The 17,199-nt window shown below is 40.2% G+C and overlaps 1 protein-coding gene across 6 annotated transcripts in view; it reads right to left on the bottom strand.

Annotated features, from left to right (window-relative positions):
• The window catches only part of AP2B1 (adaptor related protein complex 2 subunit beta 1), a 141,980-nt gene that overhangs the window by 85,688 nt on the left and 39,093 nt on the right, over positions 1–17,199 (bottom strand). For all 6 annotated transcript variants that reach the window (XM_017890989.1, XM_017890995.1, XM_017890992.1 and 3 more), the window contains exons 7-12: positions 16,336–16,557; positions 15,683–15,803; positions 15,462–15,557; positions 8,576–8,691; positions 4,710–4,875; positions 1,875–1,973 (exon numbers count right to left, since the gene is read on the bottom strand). In XM_017890989.1, coding sequence (XP_017746478.1) covers positions 1,875–1,973; positions 4,710–4,875; positions 8,576–8,691; positions 15,462–15,557; positions 15,683–15,803; positions 16,336–16,557 — 820 coding nt within the window. The remainder of the gene's footprint in view (positions 1–1,874; positions 1,974–4,709; positions 4,876–8,575; positions 8,692–15,461; positions 15,558–15,682; positions 15,804–16,335; positions 16,558–17,199) is intronic.

Raw genomic sequence — 17,199 nt, 5'->3', positions numbered from 1 at the left:
ATAATAAAGTAATGACTCTGATAACAAGCTAACAACAGATCCAAATTGGGTAGTTTCCCATGACGACTGTTATTACTACAGACTGATAGTATTCACGTAATTTAGTAAAAGCAATTTTATTAGGGGTCAAAAACAATGCAGTACAGGTATCCAGATGTCTATTAATAAGGCTTGATTCAGAGGTGAATTTCAGACTATCTGTAAGAAGAGCACTACCTTGTATCCTTTAAGCAATCCTTCCTAAATACTTTATCTCAGTCAAATTTTGATAAATACTTAAGAGGTAATGAGACTGAGTTTGAAATCTGGCCAGAATGCGCAATACAGCTCTCCTATGGTGCCTGTTACATACAAACACATAGGCCTTAACAGACAATGATGATAGGGTTGAGAACTTGTGAAAACAGATGAAACTACCAAACATACTTGCTTGGATATTTACAGTAAGCAGAGAGGAAGGCCAAAATTCTCTTTAGAAATTGTTTTGACCGAATGTGAGCTGCTCTAATTCTATCATTCTATGTGACCACTTACAGCAAGCTTGTCCAACCTGGGGCCACATGTGACCCAAATCAAATTCGTAAACTTTCTTAAAACTTTATGAGATTCTTTTGCAGTTTTTTTTTTTTTTTGGCTCATCAGCTATTGTGAGTGTGTTTTATGCGTGGCCCAAAACAATTCTCAATTCTTCTTCCAATGTGGCCCAGGGAAGCCAAAACACTGGACACCCCTGACTTAGGAGTTTAAAATTAAAACATGAAACAGAGTGCAAAAAATAAAAAAAAAGTGGGGGGGTGGGAGGAATAAAGAAATTGTTTTGAATTCATCTTAGAGATTTAAATGGGTTAATCAAGGATCCAGACACAGGAAATCAGAACACTCAATTCAATACTAATACTAACCATTGATGCTTATAAATTGCTTTGCTTCGGGCAGAGGAAGATGCTTAAGAAAGTTTTTAAAATACTTCAAAATAGCTTGTACAAATAAATTATTTTAAAGTTGTACAAGCTCATACAAATAAATTTTTTAAAGTTGTAAAATTAGTAACAGGAAAAATTATGGCTCAGAACTAGGCAAAGTACTATGAAAGGGTTTTAAATTTTGATTACGCACCAGTATAAAGGGATGAGAAAGAGAGAAAAATGGTAAACTGGATATCTGAATCATATTCCATTTGCAGACACACATCCTAACCCTGACAGCCTGCTAAAATGCCAGCCTGTTAGCAAATCCAATTAAGAACATTACTAAATCATGAATGGACTGATGATCATTATACCAGTTATACTAGAAAACCTAATTATTTTGATTTCTGTGGATCTAATATAATGACCTGATCTTTAAGGCCAGCTGCCACTTTCCTGAGATCAGAATCCATCTAAACTTCTTTTCTTCTGACCAAAAAAATCAAATACTTCCAAGGAGATCCAAATATATCAAATAATTCAAGGAAGCAGCATAAGCACTTAATTTCCAAGAGAAAGGCAAACACTGTGGAAGGTAGAACAATGCATGAAACTTTGCTGAGGCATCTTTTATCTCCACATGGTACTTTCATTTGAAAGCTCAAATGAAGTCACAGGTACTATCAGACCATGTCATTTTCATCTAAGTATGTCCTTCACTAAACTAAGAGTCTAGTTTTCATGAATTATGAAAAGTGGATTCAGTCAACTCATTTAAAAGCCATACAATTAGCTACAATTCAGCTGAACAAGTTAAAAGGCATTGTTTTAATATTTTAACAAGATCTAAAGGCCATACCTCCTTCAAATAAAACTTCCCCAAATGAATCCCCTAGGAAGAGTTTCATAATTTCCTACAATTTGAAACAAGACAAATCAACATCTCTCTTTTTCCAGATTTCTTACCTGTGTTGCCAAACTCAAAACCTGCTGGACTAGCTCCTGTGTTTCTGATGGTTTCTTGAGAAACAGCTTCACTATGGCGGTAAGCAGAGTGAGTTGCACCTAAACAGACATAATTTGTGATAAAGTGAAAGAACGGCACTGGCATTACTCCCTGCCATCATCTCCAAAGTGGTGTTTCCCCAACTATGAATTACTATGGAGCCTTTCTGATTTTGGTTAAGAGACAAAAGGCTGAAACTCAATCAATATCAACAAGAGCAGTCAAAAGTATTCATGGGAAATACAAAGGTATTCAACTGAAAACTCTATCCTTTTATCCTCAAAACGCATTTTTGGCACAAAATATTGCTTGTTTCTTTTTTTTTTTTTGAGAAGGAGTCTCGCTGTGTCACCCAGGCTGGAGTGCAGTGGCCAGATCTCAGCTCACTGCAAACTCCGCCTCCCGGGTTTACGCCATTCTCCTGCCTCAGCCTCCCAAATAGCTGGGACTACAGGCGCCCGCCACCTCGCCCGGCTAGTTTTTTGCATTTTTTTAGTAGAGACGGGGTTTCACCGTGTCAGCCAGGATGGTCTCGATCTCCTGACCTCGTGATCCGCCCGCCTCGGCCTCCCAAAGTGCTGGGATTACAGGCTTGAGCCACCGCACCCAGCCAAAATATTGCTTGTTTCTAAGCCAGATAGTTACCTGTGTTTATTATTATTACTATTACTATTTTGAGACAAGGTCTCCCTCTATTGCCCAGGCTGCACATTCATAGCTCATTATAGCCTCAAACTCTTGGACTCAAGCAATCCTCCTGCCTCAGCTTCCCAAGTAGCTAGGACTACAGGTGTAAGCCACTACATCTAATTTTTTAAAAATTTTTGTATTGTTTGTAGAGAGGTAGTCTTGCAATGTTGCCAGGGCTGGTCTCATACTCCTGGCTGGAAGCAATTCTCCTGCATCAGTCTTCCAAAGTGCTGGGATTACAGGCGTGAGTAACTGAGCCTGGCTTACATTTCTTAAAGTATATGTTAACATACTGATGGTGATAATATTGGCTCTTGAGCAAGTCTTTCATTATTTACTTCTACCAAAAGCTACAATTTGGGGGGAATTATGGAATCATCTGTCATACTGGGGCAAGAGCCAGGACAGTAGAATTATGTCAGATTACAGCCTATTAAGAGTTGGCTGCTAAACCACAAAGCTATTGACTTGTACATACTCCTTGAATTAGGTCTATTAAAATTGCTATGGTAGATTACATGCATAATTTTCTATTTGCTTTGAGTACAAATGCCAAGAAAAAAGGGCTTAATAATTTATCGGCCTCCTGGTCCCGTGGCTCTAATTTTGGTAGGTGAAAGTGAGAAACAGTCTCAGAATTTTCATTCAAAGATAATCTTTTCAAACCTCACCGCAGCCTCAAGTGAAAAATCCCTGCTGTAATGAGCCACAGCCATTACTAACAGAAAAGTGTAGTCATTCTTAGGTGACAGAAAACAAAAAAGTAGTGGTAACTACTGCTCTAAGCTAGTGGTTGTCAAAGTGCGGTTCTGGATTAACAGCAGCATCAGCATCACCCTGAACCTTGTAAAACATACAAATACTTAGGCACATCTCAGACCTACTGAGTCAGACACTGTCAGGGTGAAGCCCAGCAACATGTGCTTTAAAAAGCCCTCCAGGGGCCAGGCGCGGTGGCTCAAGCCTGTAATCCCAGCACTTTGGGAGGCCGAGACGGGCGGATCACGAGGTCAGGAGATCGAGACCATCCTGGCTAACACGGTGAAACCCTGTCTCTACTAAAACTACAAAAAACTAGCCGGGCGACATGGTGGCGCCTGTAGTCCCAGCTACTCGGGAGGCTGAGACAGGAGAATGGCCTGAACCCGGGAGGCAGAGCTTGCAGTGAGCTGAGATCCGGCCACAGCACTCCAGCCAGGGTGACAGAGAGAGAATCCGTCTCAAAAAAAAAAAAAAAAAAAAAAAAAGCCCTCCAGGTGTTAATAATGCTCACTGAAGTTTGAGAACTACTGGTCTGAGTTATGCAGGTTTTTAACACTAGAAATCAGTAAAACTGGCACGGTGGCTCACACCTGTGATCCCAGCGATCCCAGCACTTTGGGAGGCCGAGGTGGGTGGATCACCTAAAGTCAGGAGTTCAAGACCAGCCAGGCCAACATGGTGAAACCTTGTCTCTACTAAAAATACAAAAAATTAGCCGGGAGTGATGGTGGATGCCTGTAATCCCAGCTACTCGGAAGGCTGAGGCAGGAGAATTGCTTGAACCTAGGAGGCAGAGGTTGCAGTGAGCCAAGATCCTGCCACTGCACTCCAGCCTTGGCAACAAAGTGAAACTGTCTCAAAAAAAAAAAAAAAAAATTCCGTAAAACTGGCCAGGCGCAGTGGCCCATGCCCATAATCCCAGCACTTTGGGAGGCCGAGATGGGTGGATCACCTAAGGTGAGGAGTTCAAGACCAGCCTGACCAACATGGCGAAACCCTGTCTCCACTAAAAATATAAAAATTAGCCGGGTGTGGTGGTGCACACCTGTAATCTCAGCTACTGGGGAGGCTGAAGCAGAATTGCTTGAACCTAGGAGGCAGAGGTTGCAGTGAGCCAAGATTCTGCCACTGCATTCCAGCCTGGACAACAGAGCAAGACTCTGTCTCAAAACAAAACAAAACAAAAAATCAGTAAAACTGAAAAGGGACATCCCTGTTGGGAGAAAAATGAACATACTATATATAAATATAGACATAGAAGAAACTGCCTATAACCTTTGCTTTCTCTGAAATTTCCCCAAAGACATCTAAAACTACTAGCAAAACAAGAGACAAGAACTTACCTGGGTGCTTTCATCGTGAAAACCCTCCAGGAAGCTTTCTAGTAACTCATCTGCATTGTCAATTCTTTCAGCATACTCTCCCACAATCCAAATCATAGCTGCTCGAGCATCTGGCTCATCCAGCGAGTCTAAGTTCTCACATAGAGTGGCAATGATACTTTCATACCTGATGTGAAAAAAACGAACTATGGTTATTGAGGGCAAAACTAAGAACTATATTTAAAAGTGAAGGCTAAAGGCAAAACCACAAACAAGGAACCCTAAACCAAACCACCAAACTGTAAAAGCTTTTAGTCAAGAGAACGTACAGGTTTTAAGTCAGAAGATTTTAATGCCTTAAATTTCCCTTCAATTATTTTTTAAGATCTAGACCTTAAAACCTTTATAAAATTCATCAGATGTTCTTTTGTTTTGTTTTTTGAGACAGGGTCCCACTCTGTCACCCAGGCTAGAGTGCAGTGGCATAATCACAGCTCACTGTAACCTCAAACTCCTGGGCTCAAGCGATCCTCCCTCCNCAAACTGTAAAAGCTTTTAGTCAAGAGAACGTACAGGTTTTAAGTCAGAAGATTTTAATGCCTTAAATTTCCCTTCAATTATTTTTTAAGATCTAGACCTTAAAACCTTTATAAAAATTCATCAGATGTTCTTTTGTTTTGTTTTTTGAGACAGGGTCCCACTCTGTCACCCAGGCTAGAGTGCAGTGGCATAATCACAGCTCACTGTAACCTCAAACTCCTGGGCTCAAGCGATCCTCCCTCCTGAGTCTCCTGAGTAGCCAGGACTACAATTGGATTTTTTTTTTTTTTTTTTTTTGAGACGGAGTCTGGCTCTGCCGCCCAGGCTGGAGTGCAGTGGCCGGATCTCAGCTCACTGCAAGCTCCGCCTCCCAGGTTTACGCCATTCTCCTGCCTCAGCCTCCCGAGTAGCTGAGACTATAGGCGCCCGCCACCTCGCCCAGATAGTTTTTTGTATTTTTTAGTGGAGACGGGGTTTCACCGTGTTAGCCAGGATGGTCTCGATCTCCTGACCTCGTGATCCGCCCGTCTCGGCCTCCCAAAGTGCTGGGATTACAGGTTTGAGCCACCGTGCCCGGCCCAGGACTACAATTGAATGCCACCATACTCAGCTAACTTTAAAATTTTTTTTGGTAGAGATGGGGGTCTTGCTATGTTGACAAGCTGGTCTCAAACTTGTGGCCTCAAGTGATCCTCTCGCCTTGGTCTCCCAAAGTGATGAAATTATAGGTGTGAGCCACACTGCCATCTGTTCTTTTTACAAGGAAAAATTAACCTGTGGTGTAAGATAATACCACTACCTTGTATTTGTAACAACCTTTCATATATGTAGATTAGAAAATTTTCCTATTGTTCCATTTTGCCTTCACGGTAGAGAGGAACAGAAATTCCACTTTATTTTTAGGCAAATGAAGTTAGACAACAACGGTATCCAGACGAGAAATGGTAAATCTGTCCCTTAATCCACTTATCTCTCCTTTTTATAAAAGAGATCTTTCTTTATGTTAGTTCTTCTAAAGGTACCTGCACTAATGACTTATTTCTCCAAAGAAAGAAGTAATTCAAATACTTATTTTTACGTATCTATTGCTCTCTCAGGCTTACCATGTTGAATCCATCTCCTTGGCTAATGTAGTTTTAACCATTAGAATGACTCTGTATAATAAATTAGATGTGGACAACTAAATAGTACACTTAACTAAGTATCTGCCTACTTCTACTGATTAAACCAGGCTCTTGATTGCTTTCTTAAATGTAAACCATCCTAACTCCTTATTAACCATAAACCAGAAATGGACACATTTCTCTACCAATCACATTCAGATACACATCTTCACCCTCAATCAATAAGTAAGTTTAAATGTCAGGCACAGCGGCACAGGCCTGTAATCCTAGCTACTAGAGAGGCTGAGGCAAGAGGATCGCTTAAGTCCAGGAGTCTGTGTCCAGCCTGGGCAACACAGTGAGATCCTGTCTGAAAACAAACAAACAAAAGTTAATTAAAAAAAGTTTAGGCTGGGCATGGTGGCTCACGTCCATAATCCTAGCACTTTGGGAGGCCGAGGTGGGTGGATCACTTGAGGTCAGGAGTTGGAGACCAGCCTGGCCAATATGGTGAAACCCTGTCTTACTAGAAATACAAAATTTAGCCAGGTGTGGTGGCAGGCACCTGTAAATCCAGCTACTCGGGAGACTGAGGGAGGAGAATCTTTGAACCCGGGGGCTGAGATCACGTTACTGCACTCCAGCCTGAGCAACAGAGTGAGACTCTGTCTCACACACACAAAAAAAAACGTTTAGAGACTGACCCTCTTCTTTATTGGGAGAGTAGTCAAAAAGTGTGTGGTTCTCTTTCCAAAAGAACTATTTCTAAAATTTTAAAAAATATACACAATGCTTGATAAACCACTACTTTGCCAAAAATATCTACTAATTCTTGAGCCCACCACTAAGCTAACTTACTACAAGCTGCTTCATTTAACATTATCTTCAAAGACAATTAGAAGCGGGCCGGGCATGGTGGCTCATGCTTGTAATCCCAGCACTTTGGGAGGCCGAGGTGGATGGATCACCTGAGCTCAGGAGCTCGAGACTAGCCTGGCCGGTGAAACCCTGTATCTACTAAAAATACAAAATGAACCGGACATGGTGGCATGCACCTGTAATCACGGCTACTTGGGAGGCTGAGGCAGGAGAATCACTTGAACCTAGGAGGTGGAGGTTGCAGTGAGCCGAGATCACACCACTGCACTCAGCTGGGCAATAGAGTGAGACTCTGTCTTAAAAAAAAAAAGACAATCAGCCAGGTGCGGTGGCTCAAGCCTATAATCCCAGCACTTTGGGAGGCCGAGACGGGTAGATCACGAGGTCAGGAGATTGAGACCATCCTGGCTAACCCGGTGAAACCCCGTCTCTACTAAAAAATACAAAAAACTAGCCGGGCGAGGTGGCGGGCGCCTGTAGTCCCAGCTACTCGGGAGGCTGAGGCAGGAGAATGGCGTAAACCCGGGAGGCGGAGCTTGCAGTGAGCTGAGATCGGGCCACTGCACTCCAGCCTGGGTGACAGAGCGAAACTCTGTCTCAAAAAAAAAAAAAAAAAGACAATCAGAAGCTTTAGCACAATGTATCTCTATGAGTGTAGGGCAAAATGAGATTTAAGATGCTTACAAAACCTGCTCTTATTTCATTTTCAGATTCCTTAATTACTTGTTTTCAAAATCAAATCTAAAAAAGTATTTTGCTGCATATACTGAGGTCTCAATCTGAAAAACTTGTGAAGTGACAATGTAGTTTTTTTTAATATCTGTATGACAGTAACTAAAATACTTCAGAAAAGGCATGAGACTGATAATCTGTTATATGTTCTGTAATTCTCCACAATGTAGTAGGTAACATGCAAAGTGAATAGCAGAGCTGTTACCTTCCTGGCTTTTATAGTAGGGTGCTATATATCATCCAAACTTATACATTTCTGAGAAGAAAAGGTACACCATCATTAATTATGTCTGGATAACAGGTATAAACTGAGAGTATGCCTAAACAACCTAGAATATAGATATCTTATTTAACAGTAACTTTGCCATCAAAGAATCTGGTTAACTTTAAAATATGTCAATAGACAATGCATATTCAGACAGAGCTTCAATTCTTCCTAAAGAAAGCAAGCAGAGTGAAAACTCAGGTTTTAATCCCTGTGCTAACCATTTCATGTTTCCAATTTTTAATAAAGTATCCTATTATGACCAGGAACATTCAAAAGAGTAAGTCTTACCTAGGCAATTTCAAAGTGCCTTACTTAAACCTTTCCTAAGTAATTTGAGAAACAGTGCTAAAAGTATTTGGACATACTTGTTGGGGTATTTGCGGAAGATGTCCCTGATGACAACAATTGCTTCTTGGACCACATAATTCACTTTGGTCTGGATTAGATCAAGCAATGTGCTTACACAGCGCTCTGCAGATTGCTGGGAAGAATACAAAAAATGAGAAGTCAGATGATCTACGCGATAACACCACCTCAACATAAAAATTTTGAAACATGCAGGTGCATCAACTAAACTAAACTAAAAGATCAGGCACTTAATTGGACCAAGCTACACTAGAGGCTAGATACCAAACTATATGATACAGTTTCATTCATTATTTGAACGGATAGATGAATCAGTTCAAATGAATCCTTTGAATACAAACAAAAGGATGTTCCTCATGATGTATACACATTTGAAAAACATTTTATGTCAGGGATATTAATTTTCAAAGAAAATTATCATCTCAACCATACTGCTTTAGTTTAAAAAAAAAAATACTACCAAGGCCGAGTGGCATGGCGCATGCCTGTAATCCCAGCATTTTGGGAGGTCGAGGCGGGTGGATCACCTGCGGTCAGGAGTTTGCCACCAGCCTGACTAACATGGTAAAACCCTGTCTCTACTAAATACAAAAAAATTAGCCAGGCATGATGGCGCATGCCTGTAGTCCGAGCTACTTGGGAGGCTGAGACAGGAGAATTGCTTGCACGTGGGAGGCGGAGGTTGCAGTGAGCCAAGATCGAGCCATTATACTCCAGCCTGGGCAACAAGAGCGAAATTCCGTCTCAAAACAAACAAACAAACAAACAAACAAAAGGCCAGGTGCTGTGGCTCATGCCTGTAATCCCATCACTAGCACTTTGGGAGGCTGAGGCAGCTGGATCATGAGGTCAGGAGTTCACACCAGCCTGGCCAAGATGGTGAAACCCTGTCTCTACTAAAAATACACAAATTAGCCGGGCGTGGTGGCAGGTGCTTGTAATCCCAGCTACTTGGGAGGCTGAAGTAGAAAACTGCTTGAATCCAGGAGGCAGAGGTTGCAGTCAGCCGAGATCGCACCACTACACTCCAGCCTGGTTGACAGAGCGAGACTCCGTCTCAAAAACAACAACAAAAAACTACCATTATAGCCAGGTGCAGTGGCTCGTGCCTGTAATCCCAGCACTTTGCGGGGCAAGAGGTGGGTGCATTACCTTAAGTCAGGAGTTCCAGACCAGCTTGGCCAACATGGTGAAACCCCATCTCTACTAAAATTACAAAAATTAGCCAGGCGTGGTCACACATTCCTGTAATCCCAGCTACTTAGGATGCTGAGGCAGAAGAACTGCTCGAGCCTGGGAGACAGAGGTTGCAGTGAGCCGAGATCGTGCCACTGCACTACAGCCTGGCTGACAGAGCGAGACTACGCCCCCACCCCCACCAAAAAAACTACCATGACAGTATGGCAGAGGAGTAGGAGTGACATCCAATCACTGTATATACAAAAAGTCCAGAAACAGAGAAACACACACACCCATCTTGGACAGCCAGGAGACAGAAATAAGAAGAATAAATCATCATAGGAGGAAAGAATAAGAATTAAAGAATAAGCCAAAGTAGGAGGTCTTTAACTGAAGTTCATGGATGAGTGGAGATAGTAGAGGGTGTCTTTAAACCTATTGAAATGAAATTGCCCAATTTTGTAGGAGCTGTCAAGCATATTTTCCAGCGAGTGGGTCTACAACTTCCATTACATTTTCAAAGTTACACGTGATCCAAAAAGCTCCAAAGTACTGTAGTACTCGACAATTTACCAATTTTGGGGCTATGAAACTTAAAAGTCTATGGCATTAGATAAACAACAATTTTCCATAGCCTACAAGTAATCTATAAAATGGAGTTTTATCTGTTAATCTTTTATTAATGAAGATAATATGAGAGAACACAAGTGAAAAAACAAATGTGCAGAAACTATAAGTGATCATTTTTTAAAGAGAGAGATACCAGAACAGAGATCCTAAAAGTCAAGGACCAGCCTATCATATATTACAATGTACTATAATGGGTCACCCCATTATGTGCCTCCTGATAAGATATAACAGGAAGTACAGAGAATCACCTAATAAGTATTCTTACTAAAAATTCTGAACAAGAAAATTACCAAGCCTCTAGATTTAATTATCTAAAGAGGATGGAGGAATAGATAGAATAGCATCACTAAGATACAACCAGCCAAATCCAGACTCTGGGAAATTCTATAAGCCTAATGACCCAGTTCCTTCAATACCTGGCACCAAAATAAGTAAGTAAAAAGGCTTAAGAGACATATTATTCAAATGCAATGTGCAGACCTGAGATACGGTCTCACTCTGTTGCCCAGGCTGGAATGCAGTGGCATGATCTTGGCTCACTGCAACCTCTGTCTCCCAGGTTCAAATGTTTCTCCTGCCTCAGCCTCCCGAGTAGCTTGGATTACAGGTGTGCACCACCACGCCCGGCTAATTTTGTATTTTTAGTAGAGATAGAGGTTCACTGTGTTGGCCAGGCTGGTCTCGAACTCCTGGCCTCAAGTGATCTGCCCACCTCGGCCTCCCAAAGTGCTAGGGTTACAGGTATGAGCCACTGCGCCCGGCCTAGACCATATTTAGATTTTCATTTGCACAAACAAATTGTAAAAAAGACGTTTTTACATAATTAGGGACAATTGAACATGGACTGAGTATTCAATAAAATTAAGAATTATTGTTAGTTGCTGGGCATGGTAATGTGATAATATATTTTTTAAAGTATCTTGTCTCTTAGATATACACACTGAACTACTTGAGTAAGATGATATATGGGACTTGTATTAGCATCCCACCCACCTGAAGGAAGAGGAAGAGGGAGAAGATAAAACAGAAACAGTAACATCAGTATTTGTTCAAGATGGGTGATAACTACACAAGATCTCATTATTCAGTTTTACTTTATTGTATACCTGAAAATTTCTGTAATAAAATCTTTAGAAGTGCTATAACAATCTAAACCACTATAAGCAATTTAATAAAAATAAAATTGCACCTTGAGATCATTTATATGAAGTCATAAGTCATATATAGGACAGTTCTGTTGTACCATGAAATGATTCTGCAGTCCTTTTTTTTTTTTTTTTTTTTTGAGACAGTCTCGCTGTGTCACCAGGCTCAGTGCAGTGGCGCAATCTCAGCTCACTGCAACCTCCGACTTCCTGGTTCAAGCGATTCTGTCTCAGCCTCCTGAGTAGCTGGGATTACAAGTATGGGCCACCAAGCCCAGCTAATTTTTGTATTTTTAGTACAGACAGGGTTTCATCATGTTGACCAGATGGTCTCAATCTCCTGACCTCGTGATCCACCCACCTCGGCCTCCCAAAGTGCTGGGATTATAGGTGTTAGCCACCGCGTCCGGCCGATTCTGCAGTCTTTTATGTAGTTTCGTCCTTCTTCTGATTCTATTTATGTTCTCTATTTTATTCATTTTCAGCTACTAACTCCTTTGCTGTTGTTGCAACAGCAAAACAGTTGGAAAAATTTAAATATGCTATATTTAGTAATATTATAATTGTTATATTAATAAATTATGTAGTATGTAGAATATGGGCCACTGTAAGCATTGAATTACCATAAATTAGTAATACAAGTAAGTGCTTAGCACAGTGCTTGATATAAAGTTCATATTTAGTAAATCCTTAGTATTATCATTAAAATGAATACAAATAAAAGGATGTTCTTCATGATGTATAACATTTGAAAAACATTTATGTCAGGGATATTAATTTTCAAAGAAAATTATCATCTCAACCATACTGCTTTTGATTAAAAAAAAAAACAAACTACTGTTAAAGCAGTATGGCAGAGGAACAGAAGTAAACATCCAATCACTGTATAAACAAAAGTCCAGAAACAGAAAACACATCCAAAATTCAGTATATGATAAAGACAACATTTCATAACAGTAAGGAAAGAACAATGTGTTCTGGCGTTTGATCCACTCTACTCATATCTTTCACTAAAATTATTTCCCGGTTGATTAAAATTACCCTTAAACATATAAAACAAGGGCTGGGTGCAGTGGCTCACACCTATAATCCTAGCATTTTGGAAGGCCAAGGTGGGTGGATCATGTGAGGTCAGGAGTTCGAGATCAGCATAGCCAACATGGTGAAACCCTGTTTCTACTAAAAATACAAAAATTAGCCGGGCGTGGTGGCGCATGCCTGTAATCCCAGCTACTTGGGAGGCTGAGGCAGGAGAATCGTTTGAACCCGGGAGGCGGAGGTTACAGTGAGCTCAGATTGCACCATTGCACTCCAGCCTGGGCGACAAGTCAAGACTCCATTTCCCCATCCACCCCCCAAAAAACATATAAAACAAAATCACTGCCATAGAAGTAAAAAAAAAAAAATGGTAAATTTTATATAACTGTAGGTGAAGTACAATTTTCTAAGTGTGCCACTGAGGAAAAAAACTGACTGAGAAAAGCTGATACAAAAATCTAAACTTCTGTGAATCAAGAAAGCAAAAGAAATCTAAAGGACAACAAACTGAGAAAACAAATGCTAACTAAAAGAAGGGTTAACATCCCAATTACAAAAGACTTTAAAACAACAATGTGGAAAAGATAACATATCGGAAAAAGGTGCACAGGACATGAGTGAGCAAGTCCCAAATGGCTAATAAGCATAACTGTTACGAAAAAATGTTCACTTCAACTAGAGTTCAAAGATTTAGCTGCAAGGATACTCCTTACACCAACATTTGGAAAAAGAGTAGAAACAACTTTAAGGTCCTATAATAAGGGATAAAGTTACAAATTCAGTAAGTTATCAAGTAATCACACATTATGTCTATAAACCAGAAACTAAAGATGACATAAATTTTTCTTTATAACGTGGATCAATGTCCATGATACAGCATGCAAAAAAAAAAAAAAAAAAAGTAGAGTATAAAACAAAGTAAATAAATAGCATTTGTGGAATGATTTCATTTTTATTAAAAAATACATCTTTGTATGGAACACTATATAAACAAGGATATAAAATGACATCTACCAGATCACGTCCACTGCATATCTGAGAGGGTGAAACAGAAGGCGGGGGAAGCGGGGTACTCTATTTTTTGTTTAACTTATTCTATAATTTAATATAACAAACAAATATGGTTTTCCTAATAGGAAAAATATGTATTTTGTCTTTAAGAATGACACACAAACCAATATTTTATTCTAATATATAAAAATTAGAAACAGTAAAGACAAAAAAACCAGAAGACTAGGAAGTGAAGAACTCCCGGTCTTAACCTAATGCCTTAACCTCTCCCCTTTTTAAAACTGAAAAGGACCAGGAGAATGTTTACCCCTGAAAGAAACAGGCAAAAGTTACTGAACAAAAAATAGTACTATAGGATTGCTTTTTCAGTGCTATTTATTTGCTCAACAGCTTGTTGCTTCCCAAAGCTATACAGAAAGTTCATTACAATTCTTATGCTGCTGATTCTTGTCCCATGGATGAGTTAGTGCAAACAGGCAAATCATGGCCTCTCCTGGCCCAATTAACTGTTTGGCTTGGCAACTCTGTCAAACTGAAACCAAATTGAAAATCTTCATGGCTGAAACAGTTATAGGAAAAGTTCTAAGGTAAATCCGGGTAATCTGAGATGAGAGCACTAGATAAGACAGGATTCCTGAAGGGTGACCTTAAGTTTCCTGAGAAAGTTCATTCTTCACATCCTGTCATACTCCCACCAAAGCACGCTTAGTCAAAGGAAGAAGTGAAAGTCATCAGAAGTCTTTTCCAGAAGACTATGGAGAAACTTTCCATTAGTCACAATATATGACTAACAGCCTTGAGGAATCTAGATGCTTTGAGAACACTTTCTAGTAATTCCAGGGCTAGAAAGTCTCTTAACTTCAGAATAAGATATAATTTTTGTATTACTGTTTATAGCTTTGTCAGAGAGGTCATAAGACAATGGCAGTCTCATAGAAGAGATGGCTATGTACACTAGTGAAGAGAACAAAACCACCTTACTCTTAGGCTACCAAAATCTCTCTGAAAATTATCTATATTAATACTAAGTAGACAGCTAGTAAGATATGTTAATGTAAAAGAAAAGAAAACAAGTTGTGATGTGTGGTGATAGTGGTAATAAAAAGGATGTAACATATCAAGATCCAATAAAAAGACTTTCCCATTTCTCCAATGAAGAGAAACAAGCATATTAAATATCTGAATCAAGTGAGCTAGCAGAACCAGGAATAGAACCCAGGATCAGCTAACTTCTTGCTGTAACAGCCAGTCTACTAAATGATTTATCAACAGAAACTATATAAAGCAGCACTAAATTGAAAAAAACAAGGAAGGCCAATTAGTAGCAGGTATTTCATAGAAGATCCTCTGACACACATCTGCCTCCTTTGTTGCTATAAAGTACTGGTTAGGCTGGGCATGGTGGCTCAGGCCTGTAATCTCAGCACTTTGGGAGGCCGAGACGGGCAGATCACGAGGTCAGGAGATCGAGACCATCCTGGCTAATATAGTGAAACCTCGTCTCTACTAAAAATACAAAAATTTAGCCAGGCGTGGTGGTGGGCGCCTGTAGTCCCAGCTACTCGGTAAGCTGAGGCAGGAGAATGGCGTGAACCCGGGAGGCAGAGCTTGCAGTGAGCCGAGATCACGCCACCGCACTCCAGCCTGGGCGACAGAGCGAGACTGTGTCTCAAAAAAAAAAAAAAAAAAATTATTCTCTCTGAGAAGAGAGTCTAGGTAGGGAAGGGAGGAACCAGAGACAGCTGCTTTCCATCAAAAATTATTTAACATTTAAATGGTGTGCTTTATTATTTTGATAAATTTAAAAATTATTTTAAAGAAAAAAGTGAAGAGAACTCTCAGAATCCCCAATACATGATCCTAACTACCATCAGACACTTGCCTCCACCTTGATGGCACAACGTCCAATGGCCCGCACAGCTTTTCGAACAAAGTCAACATCTACCTCTGTGGCATATTCCTTCAGTTCTGCCAGAACCTGTTAAATGGAGGAAGTGGTTAATCATTAAGGATTCTCAAATAGCAATATCACAGCCTAGCTTCTTTAAAGGCCAGACCTTAAGAGCTAAATCATTATCAACTTGAGTCTGCATAAAGTCTGACCTGAGCAATGTTGGCTTGAGATGCCAAACGAATCATGATGTCCAGCTTCTCTAGTTTAACATAGATGGGATCATTGTACTTCACAAAGAAGACTTTGATTTCCTGCTTCAAGATTTCAGGCCTAGGGTACACAGAAACAGAAGAAAGGAAGGTGAAGGCATATACTGATACACCCTTCTGAGACTGTATTAATACCTAATCTGTGCCTCTCTGCTCTCCTCTCGCTCCACTCAGGAAAAAAAAAAATGCATAAACTTCCTCTATATGCCTCTATTCTTATCAGTTCCACTTGGCAGATTATTTTTATCCTTTTTAAGCATCAGGGCACACGTTGCCATGAAGTACTGCTAAAAGAACAACAATCTGGCTCTAAACTACAACCTGAACCATATCAACCAAGCACTAGACAGTGTATCAGAAAGAGACCCTTCAGAAAACAAACTGGACTGTGGAGCAACACATGGCATTTATTATAGAAATACTGTGATATCAACTGTTAGCCTCCTGGTGCTAGGCAAGTAAGTTGTTCTGCCATATAACATTTTCATTTCCATATATTAAAAAGAGATTAACACTAGCCTAATTAACATTAACATTATTAAGCTTAATGCAAAATCACAAACACTTTAATCAACACTTCACTATTTTCCAACCTTTTCTGGACAATTAAGTTGATGTTCCTCAGGGCGACATACTGCACTTCTGGCTCCCCAGACAGCAAAGTGACAAGTGGAGGGGCTAATTTCTTCAGCAGCATATTGTAGTAGTCAGAATCCTTAGGTAACAATTCTAGAAACTTCATTAGGACTTTTACTGCTGAAAGCACCACTGCTGAGTTGGCATGGGATAGCCGGGGAGTTACCCGCTCACATATGCTGAGGGCAAAGAATGAAAATTAATATCATGAATTATAATTTCTTTGCTGAATTCATTCTATAAGGTAATAGGTCAGAGTTTGATGGCCCAAGTATGAAAAAATTCAAGAATTAGTTAGAAAAGTCAAAGCTCCATGCTTAGGTAAAACTGGGATCCGACAATGCAGAAGCCTCATTCTCAGCAAATTACAGGCAGAGCAGGGACATCAGAAGACTTCAGAAAACCAGCAATAAGGGATGTTCAAACTGGAAAGAAACTAGCATTACCCAAGACACTTGAGCTCACACCATTTACCTTCTTTGTTTTATAGTCCTCTTTGTCTCCCCATACTATGTTAGAGCTCCCTGCCTCTCAGCCCATTTCTACTCAACCTATAGGAAGTCAAATTAAGCATTCTGAGAGTTATTTCATAGGAAGAGCCAGCAACCCAGTTATGGCTGAAGATTTCATTGTAAGATACAGAAGGAGGCAGGTTGGTAGGGAAAACAATCCAACCTCCTGTCTTGAGAATAATGAGAATAAGGGACTCTCTGAAAAGGGTTTGTTTTTTAAATAGCAGGACACCACTACTATATTTTCCCATCTCCCCCCTCTCCCAGCCCCTGCCACCTACACTTACATGCCTCATAAAATGTTAGATA

The sequence above is a fragment of the Rhinopithecus bieti genome, unplaced genomic scaffold, assembly GCF_001698545.2.
Source record: "Rhinopithecus bieti isolate Rb0 unplaced genomic scaffold, ASM169854v2 scaffold_20840, whole genome shotgun sequence".
Classification (NCBI taxonomy): domain Eukaryota; kingdom Metazoa; phylum Chordata; class Mammalia; order Primates; family Cercopithecidae; genus Rhinopithecus; species Rhinopithecus bieti.
The sequence above is the reverse complement of the archived record's forward strand: the minus strand, read 5'-3'. Positions and strand labels throughout refer to the sequence as shown.